Raw genomic sequence first — 22584 nt, forward strand, 5'->3', positions numbered from 1 at the left:
TTAGAGCGAAATGATTTTTTGGGAAATGAGTGAAATGATCCGTTTTAGCATGAAAAACTCAGGCGTGATGCATTATTTTAAAATCGCAAACGAGTTAGTTCGCGCGGGAGCGCTCAATGATTGAGTTTTATGAATGACTAGCAGACCCGACAAACTTCGTTTCGCCTAAAATTGATTTATTCTCTGATTAGCTCTCGAGTTATACAGAAATTTCTGTTTCATTTGTATGGAAGCCCCCTTTTCATAAGGGGAGGGATTTCAAACCGCCACAGAAACATACATTCCCTTCCAAAACCTCCACATGCCAGATATGGTTTAATTCGCGCGGTTAATTCTCGAGTTATGAAGACAATACTGTTCCATTTGTATGGACGCCCTCCTTCCCAAAGATGGGAGGAGTCTCGAATTATCTCAAGGACCTTCCCCGGCCCTAAAAACCTCTGCATACAAATTTTCACGCCGATCGGTTCAGTAGTTTCCGAGTCTATAAGGTTCAGACTGACAGAAATTCATTTTTATGTATACTACACTGAACATATTTTCCTGTTGATTTTTAAATTTTAGTGCAGTTATGAATCTTAAAATTATTCTTTATGGATACTCCTGAACTAAATTTATGGATTTATGGTAGCGGTTTATGGATGTTATTCACGGATCGTTTATTTTTTTTATGTATAGTTTTTGCACATTTAACGATACAAAGTAAGTGCTGCCCTATAGAATGCATCAGAAATACGACATGGGAAAAATTGTCTAAAAATTCGTCACACTTTGATTCACATTTCGAAAAATATCCGGAATGCGCTATGATGCAGAATTTCAAAATTAAATCCTTGTTATTTTTTTGTATTATTTGAAATATTTCTTATGAATCTTCATCTAACGAATATTTTAATATTCCGAACTCTAATCGGGATTTGAATGATATTTTGATCCTCGAAGACATGGCACATGTTTTAAATCACTTTAAATTTTGTAACAACATTCACAGATCTTTGCCAATGTTTCGGTCTGAAATCTATCGTTCATCGCTCTTTTTTAAAATCATTAAATGATCAATCAAATTTTGATATCAAATTAATTTAGGTATTTTATATATATAAGCCAAATAATATTAACAACAAAAAATTTCAAATGTTTCGTATTCTTCATTTCAAAAGAGCGGGGCATCACTTCAGCAGTCATGAGAAAATAGAAGCAGCAAAAAAAGGATAAATGAAAATAATGTCGAATTTAATTGACACCACAGTTTATTGATCTAAACATGTGAAACAAATTTTATGATTAAAATATGACCTTCTGCAATGCACAATTTAAGAGGTGAGTCAGCCACGGGTTGAAAGCCTCTAAAATAAAGACAATAATAAGAATAATAATGCACAATAGTAATGCTTCATGATACCTGTGTTGAATATTTTTCCATTTGAGAATCTGTAGAACAACTCTATGTTCACCAGTTAACGTGGGGCTTGAATGTTTGCAACAAATGGCTGTCTGGAACGGCAGTGGAGTTTTTTCTTTTGATGGTGTGTGGCGATGTCGTGTTTTGATGACCAAATTTATTACCCATATACCAAAGGCAGAGCTTTTTGTTTTGAATGAGTTATGTACTAATTTAAATTGTGTCGTAGAAGTGACTAATGTGCAAACTCTCATAAATGATGCCCGGACAAGCTTAAAGCGTTTAAGGTGATTCCCCGCCGAATCCACAACATTTGGTGCAGATATATTTGCATGATTTTTAAAACTTTTTTTAACGTGTTTTTAAAATTTTAGATGTTTAACACAGAATATATATTAGTATCAGAGGCTCTTCGTATGTAGCAAGAAAGCTGGAATATGCTTCATTAAATCATTCACGCCAACTTCTAGAAAGAGGGTTCAATTAATTAGGGTTTCAATATGGGTCAATTTACCCTAGGTGGGCAAAGGTTGAGGGGTTGCTGAGATGAGAAAAATAAAAATCGCACACGGAAGAAGGTGAAGTTCAACATGCACGTGCTGTGTCATCGGTGCAATCATAGATAACAAACCAAACATAGACAACGACAAACATAAAACTTAACGACAGAAAGGCTATCATGTGTGCGCACTTAGTCTACACTCTCTCTCTCTCTCAAAGTTTATCATAGCTAGAGTGTGGACATTGTTGCTACTCTCTTACCGGACAGTGATTGGTGTATCGAGAGCTCCAGATTGTACAGACACCTGCTCAAACGTGAGTGATACCTGTGGAACACCTTTAAATCTGTGGAAATGGAACGCGTGGTGAATGGAATGAATGGAGCGATGCGCCTGCAGGTATGCTGTACTGGTGACTGCTGGTAAGTAACTCGACTCCGTTCAAAATGTTAGGTGAAAATGGAACATTGCCATAGCTTTTGAATTACCGTAAAACGGGGCTAGTTGATTATTACCGCTATTTTATTGACCCAAATTGACGTTATTGCCACTGAGTTAATTATTATCATTATTTCTGGCATCATTAGTTAGAAATACTTTTGACGGCGTCTTTTTATAATGTCTGAAACTCGATATGCAAATGTATAATGGCTGTATCGAAATCTTTCCCAGTTGTATATGATAATTTTTTACAGTTTCTGTAAGGTTCATACACAAAAAAATCCGTGATAAAAACTACTATTTTGTAGACTACGCTCTGTTTTTAAAACTACCATGAAATTGCAGTAAATTTTCTCATGGTTTCAGAGAAATTCACCACTGTTTCAGTTCACGTGACAACATTCCGCATGGACCACAGTTGATTTTTACTGCGCGCATGGTAAAATCAAACGGGTTTGTTATCTGCTGAAGATCGTCGGTGCATATTCTTAAAATAACCCTAGGAATGATAGTTTCGACTGCAATATTTTTTGCGTGTATGCATAACTATATTAAAATATGCCATACCAGCGTATAGTTAATTGCGACGTTACTATTTATGCAAGCGAAGCTTTAAAACTAACTTATTCTTGCAGATCAAATAATAGCTTTCAAAACCGCTGTAAAATCAAAAATGTTACTTGGGCTGGATGCCGATGCTTTGGATCTATTGATTTCTATACTAAGCAATATGCCTGTTTTTGAGGGTTGCTTTGCTTAAAATATTGAATTTTCTACAATTCGACTGATGAAATCGTTCTTTTGATCTGCAATATATTTTTATTTGATTTGACTTATTAAGACCTCAATAGTACTTCATTCGACTGGATTGAATTGAATTGTACTAACTCGTCTTATGACAAGTCAATACATTCCTCAAAATAAATTTCTTATCAGAATGGCATCCGAGCGGAACAAGCGTAGTAATATTATTGATTCGAGTCTAGTACGAGACATTGAAGACGGCCTTACTGTTGAGGTCGAAATACGTATCTGTCAAGGTACAATCAAGTGGTGGAATTCAATGAAATTCTACCAACTCGTCTTATGACAAGTAATTAAAATCAATTTCTACTGCAGATTTGGAAGAAGACATTCCTCAAAATAAATTTCTTATCAAAATGGCATCCGAGCGGAACAAGCGTAGTCGTTTTACTTATTCGAGTCAAGTTTGAGACACTGTGGACGGCGTTACTGTTGAGGTCGAAACACGTATCTGTCAAAGTACAATCAAGTGGTGGAATTCAATGGAATTTTACCAACTCGTCTTATGACAAGTTATTAAAATTATGAAAGCCTCGATATCATTAAACAGCCCAATTCTTCGAATTTATCTACATATAGAGCTCATTTGGTTTTTTGGCTATTTGTATAGTTAAACAACCTGTTCAAAGAATACATGTAAGTGCTCACTATTAATGTTTGTAAATCCCTTTTCCAAAAAAAAACACACAGAATGCGCTACTTAGTGTCATGTAATTCTTTGGAAAGTATGTGCAAAAAAGCGTTATTTTGAGTCACGATTTAGGGAACAACGACGGAGGTCCTCAGTAGCTTAGTAGGGAAAGCACCTGTCTAGCGTACTAGGGTCGTGGGGTCAAACCCCACCGAATGAAGTGGTTACCTCCAATACATTTTTCGAACTAAATCTTTTACATGTTGTGCATATGTACATCAAGTTTGAGCCATTGTTAGACATTGTAATTAATGACCATGCCGGGTGGCTTACACCTGGTGTACATGCAGTTTACTTTGAATGAACTGAGCGCCAATTTGCCAATATTTCCAGGAAAAGGTGAGGTTTTCTCATTTTAGCAGAGAAAATTATATGAAACTAGCCAAACATGTCCTCTACAAACTTTAAATGTCAAGAGTTGCGGCTACGCAAAGTGTGACACAAGACTGAGCCTGCCAAATGAACGAACTAATTTAAAACATAGCCAAATGTATTTGGACGATAGATTATTTTTGTTTCAAATCTTGCGCTTAGTATCGTTAGGACTTAACTGCATTGATTTTTCATCGATTCTCTCTGTCGTAAATAATTTAACTGAATCAAAAGCAGCAACCGTAATTAAAGTTTCTGGAGTAAAAACCAATAATTCAAACCATAAAACCTTCGACAAACTTCGACACTGCTTTGGTGAGAGGGAAACTCAAAAACAATCAAAACAGTTACGTCGTTACGATCCCCCACTGGGAAATTGCCGTCTCGCAGATTTAGGCACATCCACAGCTGTTAATTGCGAGGTTTCTAATCCAAGTTACCATTTTTGCATTCGTTTATCATGAGGCTAACACGATGATACTTTTATGCCCAGGGAAGTCGAGAAAATTTCCAATCCGAAAATGCCTAGACCGAACCGGCAATCGAACCCAGCCACCTTCAGCATGGTCTTGCTTTGCAGCCGCGCATCTTACCGCACGACTAAGGAAGGCCCTATGACACTAAGGGTCAATTTCTTCACCTCCGCTTAACTATTAAGCGGCGTTTACCCATACGATTTAACCTGTTTTAAGCACAAAGTGGGGTAAAGAAATCGGCACTAAGCGTTGTTATGACACTAAACGCAAAAATGTTGGCTTTGACATAGATTTCTGTAGAACCTTCTTGCCTTTTTCCACAAATCATAAATGTTTTTATCACGATATCTAAATATCGAAATGACGGATGAAAGTATGTCTTCTTCCCTTGCACTTCACTAATCTACCTAACCCCGAATTACGGTATTCCAAATATGGCAGTCATTAAAATCGTAGCATACTTACAGCTCTCGTTTCCCATGAGTTGTCCAACGGAAACGTCATCTAGTGGCCCATTTAGCATCGAAGACAGCAGTTCTTCGACAAATTCCCGCACCTTGATCTGCTGACTCGGTGGAATCGACGATGTGGTACTTTTAGCATCATCAGAATCTAAAAGAACATATTTTTCGTCAATAAGACAGCATTTATCTTTTATTCATTCGATCATACATACCGGTGCCACCCAATCCAAGCAGGCCTTCGCTGTGCAACTTGACGGGACCTGGATTCTGCAGTCGACTGGTGAGTTGGTTGAGCAACCATTCGCCTGCTTTCTGCTGAATCACCCGGCTGGAGTGACAGTTTCGACATTCCCAAATACCAATGGCTGGGATCCACTCGCAGCATTGCTTCTCCTCGCTTCGACATACTAATCGCTCGCAACCGCGGCATGTTGCGAAACTGTTGAAATAAAAAAAAATCAAGTAGAAGCGTGATCCAATGGTATGTCGTTGACATCATCAATACCTGTTAGTTTGCTCGACTTCAATGTTGGCGTTACACATGTAGCATACAACATCTGGCTTTTGGATTTCCGAGCGACGCCTTTGGCTGAGTTTGCTAAAACAATAGAGAGAAGGAATCCACGGTTAATTATCAACAACAAAATAGAATGATGCATAATAATTTTGAAACATCGGTTTCGATTCAATATGATGACTGTTTCAGTAATCGAAATTCAGAAACGTGAGCTGACAATTAGGTATTTGACACGGTTAAAAGTATTAGCATGTCATGACGCTATTAGCGTCGGCCCACTACTATCGATCGTTCAAACGTGGTAATCCGGATCGTGAAAGTGAATCCTAAAATATTCTATCGGTTACTGCCTGTGGTCAGATTCGATCAATGGGTTCGTCCGCTCTCATAAGTATTCATTAATTGTCGTGATTAGCACGATTTATCTAATGAATATGGCACGACACTTCAAACAATGACCTACAGAGTAAAGTAAAACCGCTCGTTAGAACTCCTTGGACATTTGAATGCCATCAGAGAAGAAATTATGTCACATTTTGAAGGGGATGAGATCATTCGGAATCTGACAATTCATAAACTTAAAATTTCTTGCGGTGGACTTTTTGTGTATAAGAAGAAGAACAAGAAAAAGAACGGACGTAAGACGTCAGAGAAGGCAAAATTATGTTTAACGTCCCAGGCACTTCCTTGTTTAGATAAAGGCATCTTTTACAACTATGTTGATCAGCTTATCTACTGAGGGGCTGTCCATATATACCACGTGGACAGGTTTTTATCAGTTTTCGATACCCTCCTCCACCAGCGTGGACAATTGCTCATAAAAATTTTCAAACATTTGTATGAACCATGGACATTTGTCATACCCCACCCCTTCCCCTAAACTGTCCACGTGGTATATGAACAGCCCCTGAAATGATTCTATATTCGGCATTTTAGTACAGCATGGCTCAAAAATGATAATAACAAAAGCCGAGTATTAAATACATATGAACTAATTACACATAATCATTACTACAGAATTGTTGGAAGGGTGGAATATGCCAATGGGGAAGTTCGAAGTATGAAGACAAAACAAGCATCTTGATACAGACTCACACATTGAATTAACTACAAAAACTTATCTACATAACCATTGCTTCTGATTGAATATAACTTTGATAAGCCATTGATAGGTTCAAAGGTTTCACCAATGTTACTTCATGTTACTCATATTTTAAAGCAAGAAATGCGCTATCACCATTAGATGGAATAATCTGCATTTATCGGTACAAGCTCGCACTTCACTTATCGGGTCAAAAAGACCCGGTTGGTCTTTGCGTCGTCGTTGTCGTTAGTGTTTTCCGCATGCCGCAGTCACAGCTGATTCTCGCTGAAGTCAGACCTGCCGATCGAGGAGAGCGTAAATCGGTCAGTCGTAAGCTTGGGCTGGCGGAAACCAGTCTGCCCGTCGCATAGAGTTTCGAGTACAGCAGCAAGGCAAGAGATGGTGCATTCAGGTTACCAGGGGTTTAAGTGTAGCCAGAAAGTGCCATTCATACATTACTGGTAACCCTGGAGGCCGGAGGGTCGATCGCGTACACGAGAGAGCGAAGCCAAAAACTCAAAGGTGGGACAGCATATTATTACGCTTGTTAAGTAGGAAGGTAGCCGCAACGCAACAGCAGTAACAGTGCGATTGGATCGTGCCTTTTCTGGACTGGACGGCGTCATGCAATTGAATCGTCGTCGTCTTCGGCGAGTGTCATGAGGACGCAATCGTTGGCTGAGCGGACGACGATCATTTTATTCGCCGCGTACCACCAATATACAGTGCTAGTGCATTCAGCAAAATTATAGTCAGTGCTTCAACGTGGAGTGTTCGATCCTGAAACGACGGTGCCTACCCATAACGTGAAGTGAACCGTTGTAATCGTCGACCAGTGCTAGTAGAAGACTATTGCATCACAGTCGCACACGAACATTACGGTTCTGAAAGTGCATGGAATGGTGGATTATCACGGAAGAATGTGTTAAGCAGAAATAATCGAAGAGTCATCATGATTCTATCAGCTTTCTTGGTAGAAACTTTGACCGTTCTGGTGGAGCCACCGCCAGCGATCGGAGGTGCAGTTGGCAGACAGCAGCTCGCATTGGGAAAGGTGCAGCCTCAGGCCAACATTGGTGTGTTTATGTTCCTGTTTATGTTTTGTGCCATTGAGGTGGTTTTCATCAAACTTATTTCGTACGCCACGAATGCAAGGTCGACCACAGTAGGAACGCAAACATCATCCGAGGAGAACGAAGTGAACAACAACAACGTCCCGGTGGGGTCCATGACCCCAACAACCGTGGAGGATCAACCGAACTGAGGATAAGAACGCTCATCTCTCATGCTGCTATTTTCCAAGGATAAATCATGATGATGGTGTGTAAATAAATGCGAAACAACTGCGAGCTTCCTGAACACAGCTCGTGGAACGTGATGAAATGAAGACTTCATATATATATTGTATCTCGTACATTATTACTTTAGTGCTGAATGAGATAATAGTAGACATTAAGGCAAGTGGCTGCAGTTTGTGAACGAAACTTTGAGTGGTAGCGAGTAAATTGAATGGTGCACAGTAGTGCCATGCTGAGGGTTTGTGCAATCCACTTGTATAAGCGATAGCGTTAGAAGAAGAACGAATGGGACAGACTGTTTGAGTTAAGTTGATGCAAGTGTAATTTACAAACCATATTATTTTAGCAAGTGTGAATAAAAATGATATTTTATTTGGAGTACCAAACAGCATACCGAGTGCCTTGTAATGATGTCCGATATCTCTAATACGCAGAATTCATCCAATAAAATTTACATAATCAGCAGTAGTGGGAGTAATGATGTTCCTGAAAAATAACAATTTAGTACAATGAATAAATGTCACGAGCATTCTTCGACCGGTTTTCTTCCTTCGTCAGATTGGTTTTGTGCTGCATTGCGAATGTGTTGTGCGAGCCGTATCACAGTACTTGGAAGAATTTTGTTATTTGGTTCGTGCTCAGCAAAAATTTAATGGAGTTTTATTGCAGCTTATAGCTATTCAAATGTGTCTGGCAATGTTTGATTCATATGAATTCGGTAAAAAATATGCTTAGAAGTTGTTTGCTAGGTTAACTTCTAACTGTTCCCGACTTTACTGTGCTTTGTGTGAGTGAGGTGAACTGTTTGGTTGAATGATTCGCAAAACATGTCAAAATTTCCGGAACGTAATTTTATATAGGGTTTATAAACAATTAAAGAACATAATACTAAATAATAACGAAAAAATAATTAATTATAATTTACTGCGACTAGCGTAATCAGCAAGAATCGAGCAGTGAACTGTTAGGCAGAGTTATCGAAAATAACGCGCTAAAATTGCAAATCTGAAAAATACTAAATCGATTTGAAGCACATCTAGATTTCTATCAAATGAGCTGAATTTTTTACAAGAGGTATATCTTAGCATATCTATTGGAAATACGAATTACTCGAACACTTTTTAAATTCTGAACAGATTCTTCTTTTTCATCATCAATGCACTATGGTCCAGGATACAGATTTACGCGGAAAGATGAATTTTACGCCAAAACTATATTTTTTAGAAAAAAATGTTGTTCTACAAAATTGTTCGAAATAGTAAGGCCATCATTATGGTTCTACCAAAAAATAGGATGGCCCATCATATAAAAAAAATTAGAAAATATTTTTTCTATTTCTCAGAATATTGACATATTATGTTCTACAAAGTTGTAGCGCAGCTTATTCCAATCAATTTAGCTAAAAAACTTTTTCTGTAGCTCTTGAGTTGGTTGATTTAGAGCAATTTTACCTAATTGGATTAGGGTGTACCTTAAAAACAGTATTTTTCATCTACTTTTTTTATTTTAGATTTTTCGAAAAAGTCGTCTTCAGGTGACTTTTAGAGCTCAAAAAAATGCAACTTTTGATGGGTAAATATGCTCAATATCTTTTTCCGATAAAAACTTATAATCGTATCTCTGTTAAAATTACATTTTTTTCATAAGTTGATATCTCCGGTTAGGGCAGACCAAAAAAATATATTCACACGGCATCTGAAAGAGAAATTAATATTCTTTATTGTGTCAAAAAATTGGGGATATGTTATTTTTTATCTCAAGTTTAACCAATTTTACTAAAATCATGTTTTTTCTAATAAATTGATATAACTCAATAACGGAAGAAGATACAGACGATATTCTTATAGCAAAACACGCGTTTTGAAAAGCCCCAAAAGTCTTCAGAAAGTGACATCCGTGAAAAATAAAAAATGAAATGAGCAGATCATAAATATTGTTTTTTAAGGGACACCCTAATCCTGGTAAGTAAAATTACTCTAAACAAGTGAGCTTAAGAGCTACATAAAAAGTTTATATAGCAAAGTTGATTGGGAAAAGCTGCGCTACAACTTTGTAGAACATGTTATGTTAATATTCTGCAAATTAAAAAAATAAAAATTTCACATTTTTATAAAATGGCCCACCCTATTTTTCGGTAACTCTATAATAAGGGCCCAAGTATCCAGAACAACTTTGTAGAACAAACTTTGTTTCTTAAAAGTATGCTTCAGACCGAAAATGCATCTTTTCTCGTAAATCTTGCAACACGATGATAATGATAAATCTTATAAAAAGTGTTAAAGCTGTAGATTTTTTATTTTTTTTTATTTTAGATTTCTCACGAATGACACGGGCTTTTCAAAACGCGTGTTTTGCTATAAGAATATCGTCTGTATCTTCTTCCGTTGTCGAGTTATATTAATTTATTTGAAAAAACATGGTTTTAGTAAAATTGATAAAACTTGAGATAAAAAAATAACATATCCTCAATTTTTTGACATAATAAAGAATATTAATTTCTCTTTCAAATGCCGTGTAAATATATTTTTTTGGTCTGCCCTAATCGGAGATATCAACTTATGAAAAAAAATGCAATTTTGACAGAAAAACGATTATAACTTTTGATCGGAAAAAGATATTGAGCATATTTACCCATCAAAAGTTGCATTTTTTTGAGCTCTAAAAGTCACTTCAACACGACTTTTTCGAGAAATCTTAAACAAAAAAAGTAGACCAAAAATACTGTTTTTTGAGGTACACCCTAATCCAATTAGGTAAAATTGCTCTAAATCAGTCAACTTAAGAGCTACAGAAAACATTTTTTTAGCGAAATTGATTGGAATAAGCTGCGATACAATTTTGTAGAACATAACATGTCAATATTCCGAGAAATAAAAAAATATTTTCTAATTTTTTTATATGATGGGCCACCCTATTTTTCGGTAGAACCATAATGATACCGGAGACGAGCCAGCCTCAGGCTGCAAGTCTCCTAAATAAAGACAAAAAAAAAACCATAATGATGGCCTTACTATTTCGAACAATTTTGTAGAATAACAGTTTTTTTCTAAAAAATATAGTTTTGGCGTAAAATGCATCTTTCCGCGTAAATCTGTATCCTGGACCATAGTGCAATGGCTCTGTTCATTCCAACTGGAATTTGGCCGGCTTTTAGTATTCTATTTATTAGCATTTCCTCAATTACTAATTGAATCCTTTTTATGCCCGCCATTTCATGAGTACGTATCTTGTGTGACAAGCACAATGTTTCCCACCAGAAAACATCCTAGACCGGACCAAGAATCAGGCTTGCCATCTCCGGATTGGCAATACTCATGGGCGTAGCCAGGATTTCGAGCATGGGGGAAACTTTTTAAGATCTTCTAAATCGTAATTTCGGCAAAATCTGCAAATTATTTGTGTTGGAATTATTGCATATTCTGAACTTCTATAAAGAACATGAATACTCATTAGTGCACAATTTCTATATAAGCTCGAAATACTTTGAAACCTAACCCACAACCAGCAGTAACTAACCAACTGAGGACAGAAGAGACTATCTGACAATCCCATTGTCGGCTAGCTATTGGGTAATTAAGGGTTTTCCGCAACACAAAAAACTAACAACCACTTCAAGGTGTGTTGGTGGTTCTGGGGCGTAAGGTACCCACGTCTTTTCTTATTGAAATAATTGTTTGACCAACATTAGTGTATAAGAATCATGAAAAACTGTATTCAAAAACATGATTACGGCTCCGTAACGCTTTACGGCAAATGAGCCTTCCAAATAAATGATAGTTAAAAAAAATGGGTTGACCCTGGCTTAGCCACCTTGGCTGGTCGATAGGGGGCATTCTTGGCGATTAAAACTAAAGACCTAACCGAATGCTGAACGGACGAGCAGTTCAAAAAGAAGAGATCCTAAGAGACAGATTGTTGATCATATTGGCACATAATTGGGTTTTGCTGCACTTCGTGAATAAACTGGACGGATTAGTGTTCCATCTAGCATCTCCTAGGAGAGAATGTGAAGAGCGATTCTGTACTGCACTTTAAAGTCACGTCTTAAGCATACGTCGTATGATATTCAGAAATGGCTACATCGGGCACCGTTCTAACCGTTTAGCATTTTATTTAAATTTGTTTTTGGAGGGAGTCAGACAAAGCGTTCAAATTTGCTCAAGTTTGACAAGAATTTACAAATTGTAACCAGACAATTGCAACCTTATAATATTAGATTGAATTTGTTCGAGCTTTTGACACACCATGAAACCAGCTATGATTTTGCAACAATACTTTGTACTAGAACCACGAGAAGTGTTTTTTTGACAGCTTTTTTTCCGCCACAAAAATATTTTTCCCCATGTTTTTTTGTAATGCTAATTAAAGTCGGTGAGTCTTCAATCAATACGAGTATATGCTGAAAACGGCAGCAATTGAAGACGGAAGATAAATTTGGCGCCAGACTTGGATTTTACGGGACATTACGGTAGATGATATTTGGCAAGTCCAATCCGATCGGTGGAGTACTTGATTAGACGGCACATGGAATGGACGAGAATTTGTAAGTTAGATTGATTTTAAAGAATTAATTGGAGAGGCCAGAATTTAAAAAAAAATAGTTTAGAGCTGACAACCGTATGTTAATAATGATTCTCTCTAAATCAACCATGTTTTTACAAATACTTCGCATTTCAAATTTATTCAAAATTTCTGTTACATTTACAAGGCGTACATTTTTAATATTATATTTTCCGTTTAAGGTGAAATGGATTTGATTGATTTATTGAATCTCATTCATCTATTTATTATTTTTTTTCTGATGTGTATTTTTACACAGATCAAAATAATTTCAATAGTCTATAGACAAATGTATAATTAGTTTCATATTATGCCATAAACGTCCATATTGGTAAAAAAATTTAAAAATCTTTTGTCAAGTAAATGGTGTAAAAATTGATGATTTCCATTTCAGATCAAATACATCTTTAAGAGAATTTATATGCTTGATCATCACAATTACAAATATTTTGTAAAATTACGTTACTTGCCTTCCTACTCTAACCCTAATTGTTTAATCAATAATCAAACATGTGTATGTGAAATTTTCAATATTTTCCTCTAGCAAGTGATCAACGATGTGAACAGAAAAGATAATCTCAAACAATTAAAGCTCAAGTATTATGTTCACTCTTAGACAAGGATACAGTTTTTTCTTTAGTACTCTCTAATGGATTCACATGAAGCGTTAGTGTGGTCTTTGAAATATTTGGACGTAAATATACAATAAATTTACAGAGTGAATTTATTGAAATTTGGATTAATCAAAATAGAGTTTCAATTTTATGCTTATACATATATCGCTCTATATATTTCCACAGAAAATAAATCAAGATTTTCTGACAATTATCCAAGTAATGTATATTTGGGACGATTTAGTCTTCAAGATTATAGAGGATAATTATGGTTGGATCAAAAAGATCAGGCACGGATTGGGAAGTTTCAAATATGGTGAGTCCGTTCCATGCTTGTAATATAAAAAACTGATTTCACTGAATACGGTCTGAGTTCTACGATGTATATTTAATAAATATTATTTATGATGTATCATTGATATAAATCTTGATCCCGGAAGTATAAATATATTACATATATCCATTTGATATCTGAATGTATTTATGCGGGGCCTACTGTGCTGAAAACTACCTCAGGTTGTGGTCTGTAGCTTCTTGTTATAGGGTTTTTGGATGCACAGTAGAGCTATCACTTTCTATCTCCAGGACTAAAAATGTTTTCATCTATGGATAGAAAAAAATATCAATAAATAGATGAAAACATGTTTCTTCCATAAAAGCACTGCCGGACAGTGGGAGATATATACGTACGATACTCGCTTCGATCATTCCAGAGCATAGATGAATTCTCTAAACAATTTTAATGAAACACAGTGCTGTTCGGACTATATTCTTTATCAGTGCTATCGTGTCAGTGGCTGACGAATTTACTATCTAGTAGATTCGATATTGTATGATATTCAGTCTCCGATCCGTGCTCTCAAAGATTCATATAGGTGAGTGAGAGTAACAGAAGAGAAAACTCGGTATTGGTATCACTATCAGATTGGCTTATATCTACAGAAAAAACATCGCAATTCAACACACAGCATTAGATTTAGCTGAGCGTGGTTTTATAAAAGCATTGAAATATGGAGTATGGTAGTGAACATTGGATTTAAGAAAAAACATCATTAAATTTTAAATCATTTTCAAAGTTTAGTCCAAGTTTTGGGAGGGTTGTGTACAAGACACGACCGCAAGGTAAACGTTGGACAGCGTAAGGATATTATTGGTACACACTACGCGTTGTAGTTTATTATGGTTATGATTTTAGTGTTAGTTAAAGTGTTATTGTGTAGGTTGTGGAATATTCACGTCACAAATAGATCGTTATCTTCCTTCAGAAACTCCTTTTCTTCAGTGAAATTTGTTTCACTTGGTGATCGTACTGCAAATCCATTGTGTCAAAAGCCTTTCCTTGAATGGAAGGCACTTCATCGATATCGCAGTAGGATAACTGCTCTGACATTGTTGCATAATAATATAATAACTATGCCATCCATGCGAATAAATATTTGTAGCATCTACTAAATCACCGCTTGAGATTCGACAACTTTCTGGGGTCGAAAAGCGATTAATATGCACTGTGAACAAAAATCTTCATACAACAAGCTTTCCTTGTATAAAATGGTGGTCCTGAGAAGAACCGATTAATTACCAACAATGCACCTTTCGAATCATTATCAGCTTACGACGACGACCACTACGCATCTCCCCCCGACGTGCGTTCGTGATTCTGCAACGGACGTCAACTTTCTGGCGTTGCTGGAAAGAATCATTTATTGGTTCTGCAACAAAACCAGATCCAGAGCCATGCTAGAAAATTTCACTGGAGTGCTGCTGACGCCGACGATAGCCACTAAACCGCTACAGATGCAGAAATCACCACAATCGATGCTAGGACCGCTACCAACGCCATCGTTCTGTGCGTTCTTCGGTCCCGCTCGCCATGGCCACTCACCTTGGATCATCGTACAGAAATGGCGCGCGATCGCGAATCATGGGCCTTTTTATACTCGGAGAAAATGAAACGGTGGGTCACAAGGCCTGTAACATACATCATTCTGATGTCTGTGTTGGAAATGCATGAACGGGATTGGTTGGTTCACATATTTTTCTGGGTAGGAAAAGTATTAAAATTTTCAATAGTTTACCGTAAATAATAAATTGAAATTAACAAATTGCTGAAGAGTTTCCTAGTCGATTGATATATAAATCTCGAAAATCCATGGAAAGATGAAGGCTCTATTCACGCTCAAAACCTTACATGATTTCGTGACGGTACCCAATTTTAGATTCAGATTTGACACCCAGTACCTTCGGGTAAGTCGTTGTCCAACGTCAAAAAAAAATTCCGATTTAGAAAATTATTTATTCTAGAAAAATATTCATAAATTGATAAAATAATCTGGGAACAAAAAAAATACCCACAATACTGAATGTAGTGCTAATGTAATTATTGAGTTTCACAATTGAATAAAGGGATTTTGATATAATTGAAATGGTCTGTGTTCGTATCCGCACAACTTGATAGTTTTTCTTCAATCCTTCAGCAGGTATGTTGGTTATCGTTTCTGGCGGGTTCATATGATATTTCCTCATGCGAAAATCACGAATAAATTGAAGTAAATAGTGAAAAACTAAAATTAAGAATCGTCTGGAAATTTTGCATGGGCTGTTCTCAACGGGTACTAACGCCTACTATGCAGCACAATGTCTACCGGGTCGACTAGTATGTTGTATGTTTGAAATATGTTGAAAGGAAAATGTGGGTAATCCCGGCACTGTCGGTAAGCCCGTTACCCCCAGACTTTTCAATTAACCTCATGACCTCATGTCATGTTAGCTTTTATTCATTCTGCTATTCTGATTTACATAAAACCTACGGTGAACTGTCAAATTTGAAGAAAATTAACAAAACAAGTGCAAACACCGCCTGCCGCTTTTAGGAGCTTTTAGAAAATATGGAGCTTGAGGGTGAGCCCGTCCCTTATAGAGGGTGGTGAGCTGGGTATCCGTTTGGCATAACCAGAAACTGAAAAGCCACTCCACTGATCAATTGTTTACAAAATTAAAAAAAATATACAGCTCTAGAACCCTGAACAATCAACCTAGTGCTAATATTGCCTTTCTTGATGAAGGTGAAAAAACATGTAAGGAAAGTCTAAAATATCACTGATAGGTTAGTTGATCCAAATTTTCACATTCGTGTATACTCATTGCAAGATTCCCCGTTGAATGCGAACTTGTTGTGAGCAAATCGAATAAGTAAAATTGCCCAAAAAGGGATTTTTCCTACATCCGATTGAAAAATTGAGATTTAACAGGGCATTGCAATTTATCCCATCATTCGATCTTCTGAGCAAAGATACTGATGATATGCCGGGATATCGATCTTAGTTATCTATCTGCTCAGTAAACAAAGTGCAACTTTCGCCATGGAGAAACATTTTTTCACTTCTTTTGTTGTAGCAACGCCCTCGCAACGTGAACAAACCCCGAATCGCGCTGGCTATCAGGATCATCATCAAATGCTCAAATGATAATATTTTTCCAGAGTGCTCTTTGATTAGGGATCATATCTTTGCACAGGTAAAGATAATATCCTGTGCTCAGATGATATTGCAATGCCTGGATTTAACCATAACTTTAAGACCCATAGTATAACGAAATTTTGTTGATTGACGATAAAAAATGAAAGTTTTTTTTTTCACAAACAATGGATATTGTCGTTTTAAAGGGGTGAACGCCTTCAACTGCCAGACGGGACCCCTACCGTTTTCATATTATTATCTACGAGAAAATCATGCAAGAAAACAAAAAGGAAGCTTATTTTATAATGTAACGGGCTTACCCTCAAGAGGTGACGGCCTTACCCGCATCTTTTTGAGGACATCCATTTTCTACATGTTTTTTTTTGTTTTTCAACTGTATGTTAAAATCATCAAACTTTAATGTTTACAATACATAAATTGATACATATGCTAGATAATGACCTAAAGAAAGATTCTGTATGCAGATTACATAAGTTTGAGCTTCCCATTATGTTTAATTGAACCAAATGCTTAAGAGGCCAGACTTACCCCCTGCTCCCCAATATGTTAAAAATATCAAGAATAAGCATCAGTTTCCCGTAACACGGTAGATCAATTTGACGTAGTGTTTAGTGTGTTATAGATTTACCAAACAAAGCCCTAGTTTAATCCATTTTTCGAGCTAGACCAATAAGTTGTGGTAATTAAGGATTCATCGTATTTAGTCCTCGCTACTAACAGCAGTGTTTGAAGTATAACAACATTAGCTTTACCCTGCAGTTAGTTGGTGACTCGGGGAGGCACAACGCAACGTGTTATTTTTCCATTCTTTTGTCTCTTTCTAGCATTGTCACCTCGTAATTTTGGAGCGGCGTATTTCGGTTTTCAGTTGTTTGATGTAACGGTAAATGTATCAACATGTAGATTGCGAGTAAGCACGCGCCGGTGATACTTTTTCAAAATCCCTTTCTTTTAGAAAAAAAATAAGCATTCAATGATGAAAATGATTACGATTTGATGATTGTTCGTGTTTGTTGTGTCACCTTAAACTCAGATTTTTTTTTATTTCTTGCTTTATTTGTTAGGCACTCTGTGTTACTTAACCGATACTGTGCCGAGATCTACTGGGTGTTCTGCTGTACAGAATCCACACAGCATAAATTTTTAAATTTCCATTCATCATTATTGTTGTCGTTGCCAGTCCATCTTATCGTGAGTCCATTGTGTCCCTTTGTCCATGTCGTGTATCCAATGATCGTTGCATTGTTCGGTTGCCATTTATCCGGGTAACATTGGAGGAATGCCTCCGAGAAGTACAAGTTGTCAGTCATCATCAGGCAGTCGTGACGGTAAGGCGCGTACCACAAAACGCCACCGTATGGGCTACGGATCCGGAGACTGACGAGGGTTTGGTGCAGGGGCTGGGAATCGAACGCATGATCATCTGCTTATAAGGCGAACGTGTAGCCAACTAGGATACGGGACCCCCATTGTTAAACTCAGATCTACAAGCAGTTTCGCAAATCGCTCACCAAAACGATCCCTGCACAATCCTGCTCTATTCCAAACTCCCAATAAATACTCATGAAAGTGCATAGGATTTCTCGGATTTCATCCTAAAGAGATTCATTTGATCATTATCCTTCCCATTCCCTAATTGACATGCATTCGGACGCGGCCGGCGACAGTATTACCTTTCATAAAATATTGGATTACCAGTATTTACTAGCAACCCTATAACCAGAGACCGGCGGAGTGAAAAACTGACGAAATGGCAACGTATGAAAATGCATGAAATCGTTTAAATTATACTGGCAGCACTTGAAGCAAAAAGTAAACAAGTCGAATTGGAACCGCTTTTGACGGTTCGATTGGAAACAAGATGGCGTCTTCGCCGATCTCTTATTCTAGTATTTCTAGTATTTACACACTAAGTGTCTGAACGCGAGTATCATTTGCTGGTTCCTTGTGTATCAACAGCTAATCCGGCAATAATGGAGTATCAATCGCGAGCGTTCAATCATGCTCATGCTCTGAGAAAAATTTCCATCAGAATCCGAGAAGAATTCTCTTTGGAATCTCTAAAGAATTCCTTTCCGAATCATCGGAGTATTCCAACCGGATTCCCGAAGCATTCACGCGGCCTTCCTTTCGATATCGTTGAGGGATACCTTTGAGTACCTGTGGGGGATACCATTCATAACCAATGAAGGATTTGCTTCAGAATGCCACGTTGGTTGATCTTTCTCGAAATTTCTTCGGAATCGTTCGGAGATTTGCTTCGGAATCCATTGACGATTTGTTTCAGAATCCTTCGACGTTTCGCTTCGGAATCCCTCAATGATTTGCTTCTGAGTCCCTCTGACATCCCTAGATAGAGTGCTTTGGCATCCTTTGACGATTTGCTTCTACAAACCTGCAACATTGCCTACGAAATCCCTGGAACATTTTACGTTGGAATTCCTGGAGGGTTTCCGACAGAATCTCTGGAACATTCTCGTCAGAACTCCTGGAACATTCCCGTCCAAATTCCTGGAATATTCCTCTACTAATTCCTTGAGGATGGAGGACCCCTAGAAAATTCTCATTGGAATTCCTGCAACATTCCCGTCAGAATCCCTGAAATATTTCTGTTGGAATTCCTGCAACATTCCTGTTGAAATTCCTTGAGGTTTCTCGTCGATATCCCAGGAACATTCTTGTCAGAATCCCTGGTGGATTCCCTTTAGAATTCCTGGAGGGTTCCCTTCGGTAGGCTTGGCGGATTCCCGTCGAAATCGCTGGAGATTTTCGTCGGAATCCCTAAAATTAAATCGTAATCCCTGGAAAATGTTGCGTTATTTATTAGAGATAGATAGAATGTTTGTGAAATATGCAAAAATATCCACTGCCTACCGGTGGCAGCCTGGCGGCGATCCATCACATATTGTCTTTTAAGTGTGCGGAACAAAGCCGAGCGCTACCACACTTAGAAGCAATAATCATGCACAGTACTGTAAAAGGTCGTGATCGTCATAAGACTGCTGAGCAAAGAGCCTTTTTCTATTTTATGTGATCAAATGAAAATTAGTTGGTTCTTTCAGGACAAAATTTTCAAAACGACTTATCTGCTTTTGTAAACAAAGATTCAAACGACGATTTGACGAATCTGATAGCTCTTCCACGCAAACCAACACCATCAACAGGTAGCGGAAACCTTCACCTACCCATTGGGGGTGTTGGTTTGCGTGGGAGAGCTATCAGATTCGTCAAATCGTCGTTTGAATCTTTGTTTACAAAAGCAGATAAGTCGTTTTGAAAATTTTGTCTTGCTTTGATCAATTTCGCATGAAAGGCAGGAAATGATGTAGATTTTAAAATAAAAGTCTCTAAATACAAAAATAAATATTTTTTTAGATTTTTTCATCATGCATTTCATCCCTCGCGTTTCTATAGATATTGAAAGGGGCAGATATGTAAACATCGCGTGACATCTCTCATTGAAAATGAGAAATTGCAGTATTGGTCATATACGCTTAAAATCAATAACACAGAGATGTGTTTGCATCACACAAAACGGACCTAATGCGGAACATCCCCTAGATGAGCGACAGTTACACAGGCACAAAATGCCTCGTACGGTCGTGATAACGGTCCTTTTCAACATGTAAACGTTTGTACAGATTCCTTGTTTCATGAGGAACCAAATACTGCTGAAAATATTGAAATCTAAGCTTCAATAAAACTAGACGAGCTATTTTTGTGGCTGTGTAACTATCGCTCATCTAGGGGATGTTCCGCATTAGGTCCGTTTTGTGTGATGCAAACACATATCTGTGTTATTGATTTTAAGCGTGTACGCTATCGATTTGAGACGTTGTAGAAACCTGAGACGAGACCTGCAAAGGCGCTGCTTCTTTTCTCTTGTTTTGACACTTGTTCTTCTTTTCATCAAAGTTGTCCATCGAGTTTCAACTGTTTCCTTGACTGTTTCACCTAAGCCCCGGGTGAATTCTTCTGAGCACAATAAAAGTGTATCCTATTCATAAATTAATAAATTAATTTTCATAAGGATTTTCATACCGGGAACAAAACACACGTTTTTACTGATTATTAATAAGCTAAAGATTAGCTGGTAAACGGATGATTTGGAATACTCGTTAAAGTGAAAAAGGCTTCGTAAAACAAAAATCATGCAGAATATTTTATTTGGGATACCAATACTTTCACACAAAAAGCTGCTGGCTGCACCTGACAGCTCGTGACAGTAGTTGACTGGCAGCAAATGAAGTTATATTTTTTCCTCTTTGCAGGTCCCGTCCCAGGTAGAAACCATCGACTGGTAAACAAACACACTTCGATAATGTGGGCTAAAACAGAAAGCGTATTTAGGGAAGATCCATTAATTACGTAACGCAAAAATTGGGCATTTTCAACCCCCCCTCCCCCCTATGTCACACTTTTTGTATGAAACGTCTGCAAATTTTGTATGGATCGTCACACTTTGATCAACCCCTCCCCCTCAAAGCGTTACGTAATTTGTGGACGCTCCCTTATCACATTTCCACTAAGATTACTTAATGAGGTGGTAAAATGTTTGTGGGCTCCGTGGCCGTGCGGTTAGCGACGTCAATCAGGTTCGATTCCCGCCCCGATAAGGAGAAAACTTCTCGTAAAGCGAAAAGTTCTCCACTGGTCCACTGGGTGTTGTGTGAATGTCCTGTCCGTTGTCTCATGCTGGATGTTAGGTGTTCAGTCTGTGCGACCTATGGTCGAAGACGGTGATTCTGTCTTTTATGTTCGAGAATTTTTTCAAAGATGAAGGGACTATAGCCTCCCTAGGCAACGGGGCTAGGTACGTCAATGAATAAAACAGTAATGTATTGACTACCCCTACTTCTTTTTCTACACGGTTGAGTTTTAGTCGATTATGACCTTTAGCGTTAATGAAACTAAAAGTTCACCCCACGAAAAATATCACAAAAAGTCAAAGAAAATTTAGATTCTATTCCAAAAGCTGTGGAAGTTCAGGTTAACTGAGAAATTAAGAAATATCAAGCGTGTAAAAAATGTGGGTGTATTGAAGAAGTCAAGTAAATTAAACGGTTGTTTGGTTCGGTTACCTTGGTTTTAGAAACTCAAATTTTGATTTGAAAGACAAGCAAAATCATTTTCATTCAGTAATGTAATGAATAGCTGAATAACGAAGCCCGTTCAAGTTTTTGCTACTACTATTAAATTGATTCATTATCGTGTCAGAATAGAAGCCAAACGCAATGATTAAAAACCATTTATTGTGTCTTCATCGATGTCTCTCCTTATTTATAATGACGCATTCACATTGGAATCGAATTGTAATGATTAACTGCTACACAGTCATGGTCTGCCACCATGACGCAAAATAATTAGTATGCCATCGCTGAAACTCTAGACCAATCGTTGTGGTATCCAAACGATTATTCAAATGGCACAGTCCGTTCAGAAAGCAAAGGTTGGCAAACTCTGAATAGCTTGAGTAGGCTACCCCCATTTACTAAATTAGAAATGGTTTCCAAATTGGTATCGTACATCTTCCGCATCAAACACCAAAATCAATCAGCACCGAGCAATGAGCAATATATTACCCATGTAGAATGTCTTTATCAAAAGAAGTTAACCTACTAAATAAGTAGTAATAGAAAGGTAATTAAAATACTTTTTCCGCGTTAAGCTGTAGAGGCAAATGTTAGAAAAGCAATTCTCGTTGGCAACCATTAGTACTGTTCAGCATGTTAGTTCTAAAATCTAAAAAAATGTTTGTTTTCTACTTTTTGAAATTGATAAATTACAAGGAAGATTTATTAAAGCGCATACCAAAACAACTACCTTAAACTACGTAAGAAGCCACACTGGAGAGTTCTACGGAAAATATTCAACCAGCCTTACAT

The 22584-nt window shown here is 37.4% G+C and overlaps 1 protein-coding gene across 3 annotated transcripts in view; it reads right to left on the bottom strand.

Moving 5' to 3' along the window:
• The window catches only part of LOC134217459 (uncharacterized), a 138062-nt gene that overhangs the window by 86533 nt on the left and 28945 nt on the right, over positions 1-22584 (bottom strand). For all 3 annotated transcript variants that reach the window (XM_062696225.1, XM_062696224.1, XM_062696223.1), the window contains exons 2-5: positions 5656-5748; positions 5363-5589; positions 5152-5298; positions 2165-2248 (exon numbers count right to left, since the gene is read on the bottom strand). In XM_062696225.1, coding sequence (XP_062552209.1) covers positions 2165-2248; positions 5152-5298; positions 5363-5589; positions 5656-5748 — 551 coding nt within the window. The remainder of the gene's footprint in view (positions 1-2164; positions 2249-5151; positions 5299-5362; positions 5590-5655; positions 5749-22584) is intronic.

The sequence above is a fragment of the Armigeres subalbatus genome, chromosome 2, assembly GCF_024139115.2.
Source record: "Armigeres subalbatus isolate Guangzhou_Male chromosome 2, GZ_Asu_2, whole genome shotgun sequence".
Lineage (NCBI taxonomy): Eukaryota > Metazoa > Arthropoda > Insecta > Diptera > Culicidae > Armigeres > Armigeres subalbatus.